Genomic DNA, 13,127 nt, shown 5'->3' with positions numbered 1-13,127 from the left:
CAAGGCTTTCTTCCTGGGAGACAGTGGGGTTGCTGACCCCATATTAGCAAAGTCCCCTTTGGCCCTTTTTCAGGAAGCTTTGCCTGGAGTTCAGCACAGCTCTCAGGCTGCCTTAGCAGGGGCACAACAGGCATGTGACTGTTTTTGTCCAGGGATGGTAATGTTTTTGACGTGAAGCCTGGGATTTTCAATCCCATCGCTCACCAATGCAGCAAATTGCAAAATTGCAGTGCAGCAATGCACCAAAAAAAATTTGGCGACCCCAAAATCGCACACTCCTGCTTCAAAGCGACCTTGATCCGTGGCTGTAGCTAATCCTGTATCAAAAAATCTGTGAATCCTCCCAGCTATGAATTTGTACTGAGGCCATGAGGTCCCACAAGCACATTTCATATGCAACTAAGGGATTTTTAGCAGTCTGCTTGCCTTGTGCGGAGGGAGCGTGGATGCATGGGGAAGTGCACCCATTGCCCCAAGGGCTGGGAGCAGGTAGCAGTGCTGTCTCCAGCCCCTTGCTGCCCGTTATTTTGCAGGGCAATAGTTGGTAGGAGTTGAAGTGTTGCAGTGCGGCTACATTGTGCTGTCAAACTGGCATCTCAGCACCAAGCGGGTGCTTAGTGGAGCCGACTGGCAAAGCTGGGACCACAGCACTTTAATGGAAGAGCTCCTATTTCCCTGCAGCACAAGCATTTTGCTAAAATCTGACAAATCTATGGACAGGAAGGTTTCTCACAGCCCTGGTCCCCTGGGACGGGAGAGACGGCAGAGATCTCCAAAGCCTGACCTTCTTGTTTCAAAACGCCCACCAGGGAATCGCCGCTTTGCAGTGATGCTGCACAAGCGTGGCGAAAGCAAAGGCGCTGGGCTGTGCGCGTGCCCCCCAACCGGCTGGGGAACGTGCAGCCAGCCCAGCATGGCCCCAGGAACGTGCCTGCTAACACCAGCACCTGCCTGCAATCCTCCTGGAGCTGGAGCTGCTCCTGCGAGCTCCCAGGTCCGGCTCGGTCCTCCCTCCATGCGTGGCAGCGGCAGCCTGCGGTGGGGGATGCAGCAGAGGGACAACACAGATACTGAAGGCGACTATCATTATTCCCATCAGTGGGTTTTTCTGATCACTGACGAGGTTGGTTCATTTAAGCAGCTTGCTTTTCAAGACCATGACCTTTTCCCACGACCAGGTAGGGACTGAGGAGTGGGGCCAGCTGGCTCATGTCCCCAACTGCAGCAGCATCGCAAGCCTGCTGCCTACGGTGGTGGGACACCAGGRTGCTGGGGCCTGATGGGGTGGTGGGCTCAGTGTGTTTAACTCCTTTTCATACAGAATGCTTGTTTACAAACTGYCTTGTTAGCCTGCAGCAGCCAGCGCCATCTTGTTAGTGCAGCCTCCTCTTCCTCCTCCTCCTTGCTCAAACCAGACTCCCCGGGAGAACCTCGTCCCGCTGGAGGTGATGGGAATTTTTCCAACTGGTGAGCGAAGCCTGGAGCACACTGGAGCCATTCCTTTGCTCTCCGGGGTGGGAGATGGGGCTCCAGAATTAATGACGTTTAAAGAGCTGTTCTTGTTGGTACCTGTAGGGAGAGGTGAGCACCTGGGAAGAGCTCGCATACGGGAGCACTGGCTCTTATTGCGGCTGAGAAATTCCTCCCACCATGAAAAATCAAATAAGGATATTTCACACACACACAAAAAAAGTAAAATGAACGGCAGCTGCTCTGAAAAGGGATTGGTATTCAGGCCATATAGGGTAAAAGTATCCCGAGACARCTTAGAGTATAGCCAGACAGCTTCCCTGAAGGAGAATTGATTAGCTCTTAGGTCCTTTGCTTAACGTATTCCTAGGAATCGCACCGGCTGCCGCAGCCCTCAGATCATGGTGTCTCTGCGCTAGAGCCGGCCGAGTCCAGCCCTCATCCAGGAGCTGGGTCCAGCGCAGAGGGAAAGCCCAGGGGAGGCCTTGGCACCTCTCAGGTCCCATCGCCCAAGATCAGCCCTCCCCTTTCCCAAACCTCCCTGCAGAAAATCCTGCTGCTTTCAGTGCGTTACYGCATCAGCTCCGTTTTCTGATTCTTTTTGTTCATCTGAAAGGGGAGCCGGTCAATGGTGGAGGCCACCTGGCCCCTCCAGCCCTGGCAGCGGCAAGGTGGTGAAAGCAGGAGGCAGCTTTTGAGCTGCTACCRAGATAGTTTATGGATCTACTGTTTRTGGCGYCTAATCATAAATAAGAAAGAAATGTATTTCATTCACAATTTTATAGACAATTTAAAAAAAGCAGCATGACTTTTACAAAATGTTGACCCAGGAACCACATCTTACTACTAAAAATCCTTCAGTATAAAAGGCAACGTTTTAAAAAGTAAAATGTGCTACAAAACCATATAACAAGAAAAATGCACATGCAGAAGGGCCTAAAACCCTCCTGTGGTTATGTGTTGCGAGTCCATCTTGTTCAGTAGCTAGGAAAGAGCTCTCTCCAGATTAAGCCATCCCCCCGGTTCTCATCCAGCCACTTCCCGCAGGGAAATATGGTGGTCACCCCGGTAGCCGAGTTGGTGATCTCCACCCTCTCTACCAGCCAGCCGGGCGCCAGCCCGTTGTTGTCGTGTTCAATCCGGACTTTCTTCAGCTCCCCCATGTCCAGCGTTTCCAGGTAGAAGCGGTTGGTTTTGCCCCGCTCGAAGAGGTTCCTGAACTTCTGCTTCAGCGCGCGCTTTCCCGAGTCCCCATTCAACCCGAAGATGGTGATGAACACGTTGGCGTCGGTACCRGCTCCCTTCTCGAAGCCCGTGACCACAATGGTCTCGTATCGGACCGGCACCAAGCTCCGGGCTTTGCTGGCGAAGCTCTCGGTGACCTTGGCACACTCGAAGACTTTGTAGTCCCGTCTCTTGTAACGCAGAGGGATTTTCGCGTTGCACCTGAAGAAGTACCTGCCGAAGGAAAGTTAACGGCGGGTTAAAGGTGTGGACGGGCTCTCCGTTGTGCGTTATGGGCCGGGTGTGCTACTCAACCACGCAGTAACGACGCCGTTTCAGTGCTTTTCCACATATGCGCTAACACTAGAGTTTCTGTTTAGGAAGACAGCCTTGATTGAACGCTGCAACTGCTGGAAAATCCGATATATCCCCAGACGGACACAGACACCCTGCACATGCTCGGGTTGAATTCGGGCACCTGTCACCTCTTCTGCCCATGAAATGGCATGTCCATTTACAGAAGCACTGAGGCAAGACAAGCAGGCGGCCCAGCACATAACACCACCCGTCATGACCGAATTTAAACTGATTTCAGAACAGGGTTTCGCCTATGCAACTGCGCTTGGAGGGGAGACGTGCAACGATCCTCACCAGCGGTACAGTACAGGATGAGCTAAGAGTTAGGGAGAACAAGCAAAAAGGCACCGTGACAAATTGGAGGTTTATATATCCTCGGCTTTTCCTCATCGCGATCTGTCAGCCCATCCCGAGCAGGCAAGAAAAGCATCAAGCACACAAATGATAGGTACCAGATGCCGAAAACCCGTCGCGCTGCAGTGCTGCCTCCGGTGATGTGCAGGGAGCACATAACACATTCATAAATTACTGCACACCTGGCACCCAGCCAGGGGTTGGAGCACTGTGCTTTTAATGATGTATTTCATTTCCAACGATGCAGATCATTTCCAAATGAGTTTTTTTTTCCCCCCACCCCCCCCCTCGTCAAACTGCAGCAGATCCTCCCGGAAGGAGTGTAGCTCAATTGCGTGTGTGTAAAATAAACACCTGAAGGAAGGGTTACTGCAATTTGAGTAGTACTGCATTTCTTAAGGTCTCACAATGCTTTTGGCATTTTCTGCAGCCAGAGAAAAGCTCTCCTTGCTCTGGAAAGAAGCTTTGTAAATGAGAAATGCTGGCGAGGGCAAAATTTTAGGGCCAGGAAAACAACTACGTGAAAATGGGGGAGATTGTCTGATGCTGCAGTTTTATTTCCTGGGTGACATAATATCTGGTGTTTTGGCATTGTGATGGAGCATGACAATCTTCACAAGGTGGGGGAAAGAAAACCTTGTGAAGGACGACCTTTCTAGTCCTGGGATTTGCAATAAAAGGCATTTAAACACAGCCGTTTTGCATGCTATCAGATCTAGAAGCCAAAGGCAAAAAAAAAAAATATCATGAGAACTACTGTTAAACCAATCTCATAATTCTTTTAATTTGGCTTAACCCAAGATTTTTTTTGACATTTGGGATTGGCAATACCCAAAGTGAGAGCTCGATCTCATGGTAAGATCTGGTCCAGTTGATTATTCAGAGAGCAAACACCGCTGTGATGAAGCACCGTGTCCGCAGAGCCAAAGCCCCACTTCAGAGGGCAGAGCAGGTTGCAGGCTTCCCTGGCATCTCCTGGTTACCCTCTTTAATTTAAAACAACATAACTGAGACTTTATGAGAGGATCTTTGTCCCCTTCAAAATGTACTGTCTCAGCAGAGATCTCCATGCTCCCAATGAGCTTGATGCATGGATTTGATTGCACAGTTGGGCATTAAGGATCCTAGATTTTTCCCCACCAGGAGAAAAGAACATGTTTTAATATATAATTGACTGAGTTTTCATTCAGCAAATAGTATTGTGGCTCTTCTGTTGGCTGATTAATTTTCTAGGAGAGACTCTTAACATTAAAAAAAAAAAAAAAACACTTCAAGGATTTCTTCTCAAACACTCAATTGTCTCAGCTGGAACAAAGCCCTTAAAGTTAAATTCTTTAGCAGCAATGGAAATATCTTGGAGAAGAAAAGAAATCCATTGATGGTATGGTTATTTCCTCTGAAGAGGAGTTTGTTCTCCAGATGGCTGCTCTTCTCTAGTTTCTGCATATTCCCTGTGCTAACTGAGCCCATGGACGTCACCCCTTGCAAAGGCAGGGCTCAGACCACTGCTTGTAGGAGCTGAAGTGCTCAGAGATTTCCTGAGATCTTCAGACATTTTCATTCTTCGGGTATAGAAGATTTCAGTCATATTCACGCTGGAGCAACTGAATACTTCTGATTTGGTAGCTAACTGCAACCTTTACAGTAGACCTTTCAGACCATCCTATACGTCTCTCTCATCCAAAGTGATTTGAACTGGAGGTTCAAGCTTTGATTTGTACTCAACTTTTTTCTAGGAGCTGTTTTTACAAGTTACCTAGAGGCCAGTCTGTGCAGAGCATCCTACAATCCCCTTTAAATTCCAGTCAGTATCAATATTTTCTGCAAGCTGAGGTGTTAGTTTGTAGTTGGTGCAAAATTCACCCAAAACAGACCTGTTTGTGAACGCAGCTGTGCAAGAACCTTCTCTAACAGCTCAGAAATTGCACAGCCAAATCAGGCATCTATACATCTGACACCAAACAACTCGCCCTTAGCTTTCAGAAAGGGATTAAGAATTGGTGAGACTTTCCAGCACTGTGTAAGTAAGTTTGAAATACTGCAGGAAGACGCATGCAGAGCCACTTAGCTTCCCCATGCCCTCCTGGAGTTGCTCCTTGCAGATAAGAAGACACTTACTTGTTGCAAAGCTCCATCTCTGTTATGATAATCTCTTGGACATGCCAGTACACATCAGCTTTTGCGGACGACTTCTTTCCATCTTTTGGACAGTGACCGACACAGATGGCTGCAACATCACCAACGTTCTTTGAAGAAAACTGAAATGTGTCTGTTGCCCCCCTACAGGAAACAGGGAACCATTTCAATTAATATCTTGAGGGCTGGCAGTGACTTGTCTCATATGGACATTAAGTAATTTGCACATGGCTACGGAAGATAGAAGATAATCATCCATTTAAAGCCATTTGATTTAACCCACAATCATTCAACACAAAGTATAATTTCCATATTTAAATTCAGTTTTTCCTCTGATTAGGGGTGACACTTTAAATTACTGCCACTAGGACTCTCCAGGATAAACTTGAGCTGTTCCACATACAAAATCAATTTGCCTCATTATAGATAAAGCTAAAGAATGACTAATTTCCTCTCCAGCATTCATTCATTCATTCTTGACAGATACTGTATCTGTTACACATCTACCCACCATAGCTGTTTTAAATTTGCTAGTTCAGCCACCCTTCCTGCTTTAGAAGCCCAGCTTGAAAATAGCTTAGTTAAACAATAAGTCTCTGTCAAACACTTGGCTGGCTCCCCCGTCGTGTCCCCTACATATCTTTTAGGCCTGCCTCCTTGGCCTGGGTCATTACTCCAACCTGCCTCCAAGGAGGGACTGTGACTAATGCTTCAGAGGACGGTGCCTCTAACTCTATTTTACTCTCCGTCAGTTGAGTGTCAGGTGGAAGTGCCTCCCAATCTGTCATGTTTCACATGAAATCTCAGTCATTCAGCATCCAAATCAGTTATAATTTTTCCTTCCTTTATACAGCCTTAAGAAAGACATTTCTTCCCTGCAAAGCAACCAAACATYAGCAGCGTCCATGACTTTGGATAGGTTCCTCTCTCCTAATGGCGTGCTGTCTCCGTAAGCAACATGAAAACCCCAGCTCACATCTGGAGCACTTTGGCCCCGCATGGGAAGAGGAATTTGCCCCACGTTGCATAGATGTGCCTCCAGCTCATCTGCGCGCAAGGCTGGCATTTGGCTTTCCTCACGCGACAGTGATCTTTCAGCCCTACCCCCAGATTCAGCTGGAAAGTCAAATCTCAGCAGCTCTGACAACATTTAGCCTCCAACTATTTTTACTCTTTCTCTGACTCCCACTGCCAGCGAGATGCTGTAAAAGGAACTAAAACCACCTCCAGCTTCCTTCTGCTCCTCCCAGCTCAAAAAATCACAGGCTCCCCTTAGGCTCACCAGAAGCCCTTTTATTTGTACTAATGCAAAAGGACACACATATCATCTACATTTCCTTTACCAAATGCCTTTTTCCCATCACTTTTAAGCCTGCTCTGTGTTTGCATATCAGAAGCTAATTTTACATGTTCCTTTTACTCCAGGTGAGGACCCATTAGGCCTTTTGGAAGGGGGATGGGAAACAGCATGACACAAATGCAACTCTAATAGACCGTCTGGTGAAGAGATGGCATTTGTGGAAGAGGCACAGCTGGTGAGGAAGTCTTCTAGCCCATCATCCAGTCCCACTACCTTTCAAATCTCCTTTTCTTGGAGGAGTTTTCCATAAGGAATTCTTTCGAGCGACCCAGCTTTCCTTCTAAGATGATCCAGATGTTTTCCTTGGTCTCTGCATCCTCTCTGTCGCTTGTTACTGTGACAATCTCATAGGCTTTAAAGTATAATTAACACACATGTTAAACAGCAGAGGAAGAGCAGATGGTCAGAGACATCTCTTTATTTAACTGTCATTTTGGCTAAAAACCCTTTTCCCAATATTTATCACAGCACACAAGAAAGCATTTACAAAATAAGGATGGAACCACACTGGAATCTGTGAGACTTCTGACTTCTGACTGCCTAGGATAGAGTACATGGAAAATATGAGTACTGCTTGATCAACTAGCATGAGTGGATGGAGCTGCTCTCGAACAAGCTGTGTCCAGCTCCCTGCTGTGCTAAGGTCTGCCTATTTAAGATGGCCCAATTTCCTTCTGGTTTTTGTGCCACTGTTCCTAACAGTAAGGTTGTCCAGCCTTAAAGGGATAGCAAGGGCATCTATACACCCAACAGAATGTGCTCAGATGCTATGGTGATACCAAGTATGTGTGTTTAAGTATCCAAGACAAGCAAGATGGCAATCACAAGGTTGTCTTTTGGCAGTGGCAGTGTGAAATCACACTGAAGGAACGTGATTCTTGACTCTCCAAGACTCTCCTGAAGCAGAGTGCTGCTTTTATGGGAGTGCTGAGATGCGCTTAACATACTTGTCAGTGTGGTTAAATAACACTGGTCTTTCTCCCCCTCACTACATTAGACTCCAGCATAATTACCTTGGACTCGGTGGAATTACCCAGTGCAGAACCAGGGCTATGGAGTGTTAAACTCAGCCATCATGTTCAGCTGGGATACGTGAGCCTGTAGCCCAGAGCGTATTAAGAAGGAAGCTGGAGCAATGTTGCTTACAAAGCTTTAAGGACTGAACTTATTTTCCACCTCAAAGGTTTAAGCCCATTATTTCTAATGAGAACATAACCATGTATCCTTATGGCTCACTGCTGGATTGAACTGCTGCAGATGGGTCCCTCTTACATTTCAACCTAGAATGAGACATTTTTCTTCCTCATAAATCCTGATTTGTTTCTTTCTTATCACAGTACTGCACTTCTGAAGTAAACAGTACTTTCAGTAATTCAACCTTGAGAGCCTGTGAACGCAAAGCCTGGCTGTATGGGAAACCTCTGCAGAGCAGCTTGCAGATGTGGTCTTATGGCCTCGGAGACCCCTTAGGAAATGGCACAAGTCAGCTCTGAACTTACCAGTCCGTTCCTTCAGTTCCAGGATGTTATTATTGGCACAAGCCAGTTCTCTTATGAGCTGTCCATCATCTTCACCTTTAGCCAGCCAGCGATCACACTGGAAGCGAAAAGTCTTGTCCGTGGTGGAGTCCGTCACATCAATATATTCCAGGTGCCAGCCTGGTGCAATTCCTTAAAAAAAAATAATAATAAAAAAGTGGATATTTTCACATCTCTTGGGTAAGTAGGTGATATACTCCTTCCCAGAAGCACCCTGCTGGTGCTGGAAATGCTTGGTATTTATTTCAGATAATGTCACCAATGAACATGATGCTCTTCTGATACCAAAAGCAATGCTAACCAGCTCAAGACCACAATCTGATCCCCCTTCTAGACTCAGGCAGGACCATGCTTTTGAGGGACTCACTGGCTTTTGACCAGATGTAGGGGTGCTGAAGTGTCATCTCGGACAAGCTAGATTGCAGGCTCGATGGGCAGTGGGCCATCTTTTGTCCCGGCCCAGCTCTTTGCACGAGAGGGGCTCTGAAGTGCGTAGCGGCTTCTGCGATATGAGCAGCCACAGCACCGAGCAGGGAGAGCCAGGGCCAGCACGTGCCTTGTTGACACACCAAGCCTGGAAAACCATCCCAGGAAGAAGCACTATTGCAACTTAGGGATGGTATCGCATGGCAAAGCCCCAGGGTAATCAGGGCCTGGCAGAGCTGTTTGCCGGAGCCAGAAGAACAAAATCTCCTGGAAATTAGAGAGGTTTGGGGCAAAAGTTAATTGAACAGCTCTGTTATAGAAACAGCTGTGGATTCTTCCTTCCATTTTAAGGGAAACATTAAAGCCAAAAAGAAGGATATGAGTCTTTTCAGTGTCTTATAACATCAATCCTTTCCTCCTAATGGGCCCAACTCTGCCCTTTCACAGAGGTCAGATAAAATCCTTTATTGGAAAATGCTGAGTTTTGAGAGATTGCACAAATAAATGTCCTTTGACCCTATCAGACAGCACACACAGGGAAATTACCCATGCTGTCCTCCTCTCTCCAAGCACCCATGGTGAATTCACTAATGCTGTGACCGGACATGAATGTGGCACTGAGTGATGATTGCTCAAGGAGATACCACCAGCTCACCTAGCTTTTGCCTTGGTTCCTTCTGAGGATTTTTAGCGCCTCTTAGTTTTCTATTTATTTTTTTTTGCAGAGGAAAAGCAACTGGAAAAATCAAGAAAAGGGCATTTGGGAACAATTTCCTGATTTATTTCTTGGAATAGAAGGAGCCCTTGCTGAGCTGGGCGGACAGCAGGTTCTGACAGTTCTACTTACAAGTTCTGTTGTTAGCCACACAAAGAAAGGTTGTGTTCACAAAGGGAGATCTCTGCTGTCTTATTATTTACACCCCAGAGGCATTAGATAGCTCTTGCTCTTCCAAGAACTCGCTGCTATGTGCCTACCTCCTTAGTTTGCAAGAAATAACATTGAGCACTGAAAAAAAAAATGATGGCACCTTTCTGAGTTATGTCAACAGGTCACCCTGCTCCTGTGGACAATCCACAGCGTGCATGTCAGCTATTCCTTACTGGCTACAGGCATTCTTGCTGGGTACCTCGGCTTCCTGAACCTTCTCCAAGATAGGAAATCACCTGCTACAAAGCACAGTCCTCAACCAAATACACCGCTTGCCCCTTAAATTCCAATTTAAGTGATTCCTTAAATCCTTGGGGTTGGAAGGCACCTCTGGACATCGTCTATTACAACCCCTGGGCACCACTGAGAAGTGTCTGGCTCTGTTTTCTTTACACCCTGCCCCCATCAGATATTTATACACATTGATAAGATCCCCCTGAGTCCTCTCTTCTCCTGGCTAAACAGCCCCAGCCCCCTAAGCACCTCCCCATACGGGAGGTGCTCCAGTCCCTCAATCGTCTTCCTGATCCTATGCTGTACTCGCTCCAATAAGTCCATGTATCTCTGTACTGGGAGGACAGTGCCACGTGTCAGTGACAAGACCTTTGCAAACACCAAGGATGGGGCACCCAGGCACGGGCGCTGGATGCACTGCTCAGACACTCGTGTCCCTGTCCCAGCTTCAGCAGCAGGACAAAGGCATGCAGGGGGTTTTGGGTGGACTGGCACATGGCACCCTTGCAAATCCTCACCAGTTAATGCCTCCGGGGCAGAGCTGATCAAGGTCCCCAAGGCTCCCACCATGCTCTAGCAAGAGCAACTTTTACCCTTTGGAACTGTCTGGAAATTTATTCTAAACATGTTGGTGGGGTTAGCTGTTAATCTTGCTGGCAGGCTCATTTCCATTTAAGCTCAATGAATGCCTCTGCGGGATATTCAGGAGACTGCTTTGCTTCCATCAAACCTTCAGTTAAAACAGTACAGGATGAAAAAAGAAAATATGCCTTCCCTCTCCAGCAAGAGAGATCGATGACTGCAGACTGGGATTGAATAAATTAGTGGTCTCAGTCCTGAGCGCAGCAGAGAGCAGCCTGCTCAGGATGGGTCAGGGCTAAGCAGCGGTACCAGGAGCAAGATGCACATACCCTACGCCCTCTTCTCCAGCCTGGTCTCAGCAACCCTTCACCACGACAGCTGCCACAGAAACCTGCACTTTTGTCACAGGGAGAGATGGACCAGAGCCGAATTTCCAGCACCTATTGGAGCTGAAGGCAAAGCAAGTGCAAAGTGCAGCTTTTCCTGGTGTTCCCTGCAAAAGATGCCTCTGTCAGCTATGGGCTATTTAAAGAACGAGCTCTGGGCTCTGTCAGGGTGTCAGCACTGAAAAGCAAAACCCAGCAGGATGTCCCTTACTGCCAGGGGTACTGCAAGTTAAGGAGCTGGCTGGACACTCTCAGAAAAACGGTGCTACTGCTTCAAAGCCTCCTCCTGTTTGCTTTAAAGAAATTTCTTTTCCTTCTCGCTAGAATCAGTCTTTTCTTTTTTTTTTCCTTCCTTGTGTTCAGCAATTTAAATTACACTGAGAGACCTGGAAGCTGTAGAAGTATCTTATATTGCTTTCCATTTCTGGAGAGAAATGAATTCATCCCAGGTGAATGCTGTACCGGCTATGTCCAGGGCAGCACATCTTCCTGCCCCATCCCTCTTCCCCGGCTCCAGGAGCGGTTCTCACATCCAGCCCTTCACTGCCACAGCATTAAACTCTGTTCAAAAGCTGATATGGAAATGGAAGGATTTTTTCAGGACTACAGAAATTATTCTGTTTGATCACACTGAAAATATTGGTCTTTTGTATTAGACTAGAAAAAAACGCAAAACCCAGTTATTCACAGAGTCTGACTTTGTTTCACTCAGACGGTCTGGCTCTGTGTGCTCATGAGCACACCAATGGAAGGAGATAAAACCAAGTTTGCAGAAACACTTTTCAGGTCATAAAAACCTGTTTTCAGGATTTTACCTTATTTCAACTTTCTGCTCCTACATGGCCTTTGCAGAGTAATGGGCTCAGGTGTGTTACAGCACTTGAGAATTGACAGGACTGGGAAAAACATCCTGTATGGAGGTATCTCAGGAGGCTTCAGATCCTCAGCACAAACTGGTTTATGGACTGGGTGTCAGTGAAGGAGAGAGAGAGATAGGAACCAGCGAGGCGGTGTGGGCATAGTGGGGTGAAATGAATTTCCTAGTGCCTGGCCACTGCTAGCACAGCCTGGCCATGCAGGAGAAACTGGAGGATCTGAGCAGTGATGGGTCATCAAGGTCCCAGGATTTCCCCCGGGAGCTGGGATCCTGCTGGATGGGGGATCCTGATCCCCTGTAAAAGGCTGGGGCTGCTCTGTCACTCAACTTCCAGTGTTTGCATAGCGGCCAGAGCTGGTCTGCTCTGCAGCCCTTAGGCACTTCGACTGACAGCACCCAGAGCACAAGGGCTCAAACCCAAATCAGCTGCACAAATGCCTCAGAAAATACAGTGACTCCAGGGACAAACTGGGCCTCCATTTATCTCCATTACCGCTTTGGAGCAGGAGGGAAGAAATAGCAAAAATCTGCAAGTCCCTGCTTGATTGTACAAGGTCTTGGTCTTTAAAATAGTCTGTCCACTGCTGTGCTTTTGTGGATGATCCCCTATCACTATAACTAGTGTTCAGTGTTCGTAACAAAAGGTACTTCATTCCCGGCCTGTTCTGCTGCCATCAAAATCCCCAGCAGCAAACCTGCCCTAATAAAACCCGTGGCTATGCCACGTAGGCTCCTTAATGGTCCCACAGTTGGAAGTGACATTTTCAATAGCATGCAAAACATTTCAAATGTAATTAGAGGAAGAGAAGAGCTTTGGGGAAAACAGAATCACTTTGCTTGCTTGATTCTGGCAGTTGTGTAATTTAGTGTCATGTAGCGAAATGCATTCTCTTCCCAAGCGTCTTCATCGAAAAGAGCAGTTAGTTGTCCATTTATCCTCCTTTCCAAAAGGACCCAAGCAGACAACTGAGCAATGTTGGGCAGGGGTCCTCTGTGTATGTCTGCAAGGTCTTCACAGGACCATCTTGACTTTTTCCCAAGTGATGCTGAAAAGCCCGTGCTTTACTGATGTTAGACAGATGCACAAGCATTTACTGAGGCTTGGAGAAAGAGAGTGAGAATGAATCTAGTCTGGTGGGTTCATTCTTCACCAGGCATTTGATCCCCATCTTTGCTTTAGTGAATATTAACTATTCCTTGCAAAGTGAGAGCTGGTGGATGCAAATCCCTGCTGGCAGACCAGGGAGATGAACCA

General features: G+C 47.2%; 1 protein-coding gene across 1 annotated transcript in view; it reads right to left on the bottom strand.

Moving 5' to 3' along the window:
• Positions 1–2,447: 2,447 nt before the first annotated feature.
• Positions 2,448–13,127, bottom strand: part of LOXHD1 (lipoxygenase homology domains 1) — a 126,332-nt gene continuing 115,652 nt past the window's right edge. The window contains exons 37-40 of the mRNA XM_026086443.1: positions 8,401–8,571; positions 7,115–7,253; positions 5,524–5,685; positions 2,448–2,928 (exon numbers count right to left, since the gene is read on the bottom strand). Of these exons, the coding sequence (XP_025942228.1) occupies positions 2,448–2,928; positions 5,524–5,685; positions 7,115–7,253; positions 8,401–8,571 (953 nt within the window). The remainder of the gene's footprint in view (positions 2,929–5,523; positions 5,686–7,114; positions 7,254–8,400; positions 8,572–13,127) is intronic.

This window comes from Apteryx rowi, unplaced genomic scaffold, assembly GCF_003343035.1.
Source record: "Apteryx rowi isolate R43461 unplaced genomic scaffold, aptRow1 scaffold_694, whole genome shotgun sequence".
NCBI lineage: Eukaryota > Metazoa > Chordata > Aves > Apterygiformes > Apterygidae > Apteryx > Apteryx rowi.
The sequence above is the reverse complement of the archived record's forward strand: the minus strand, read 5'-3'. Positions and strand labels throughout refer to the sequence as shown.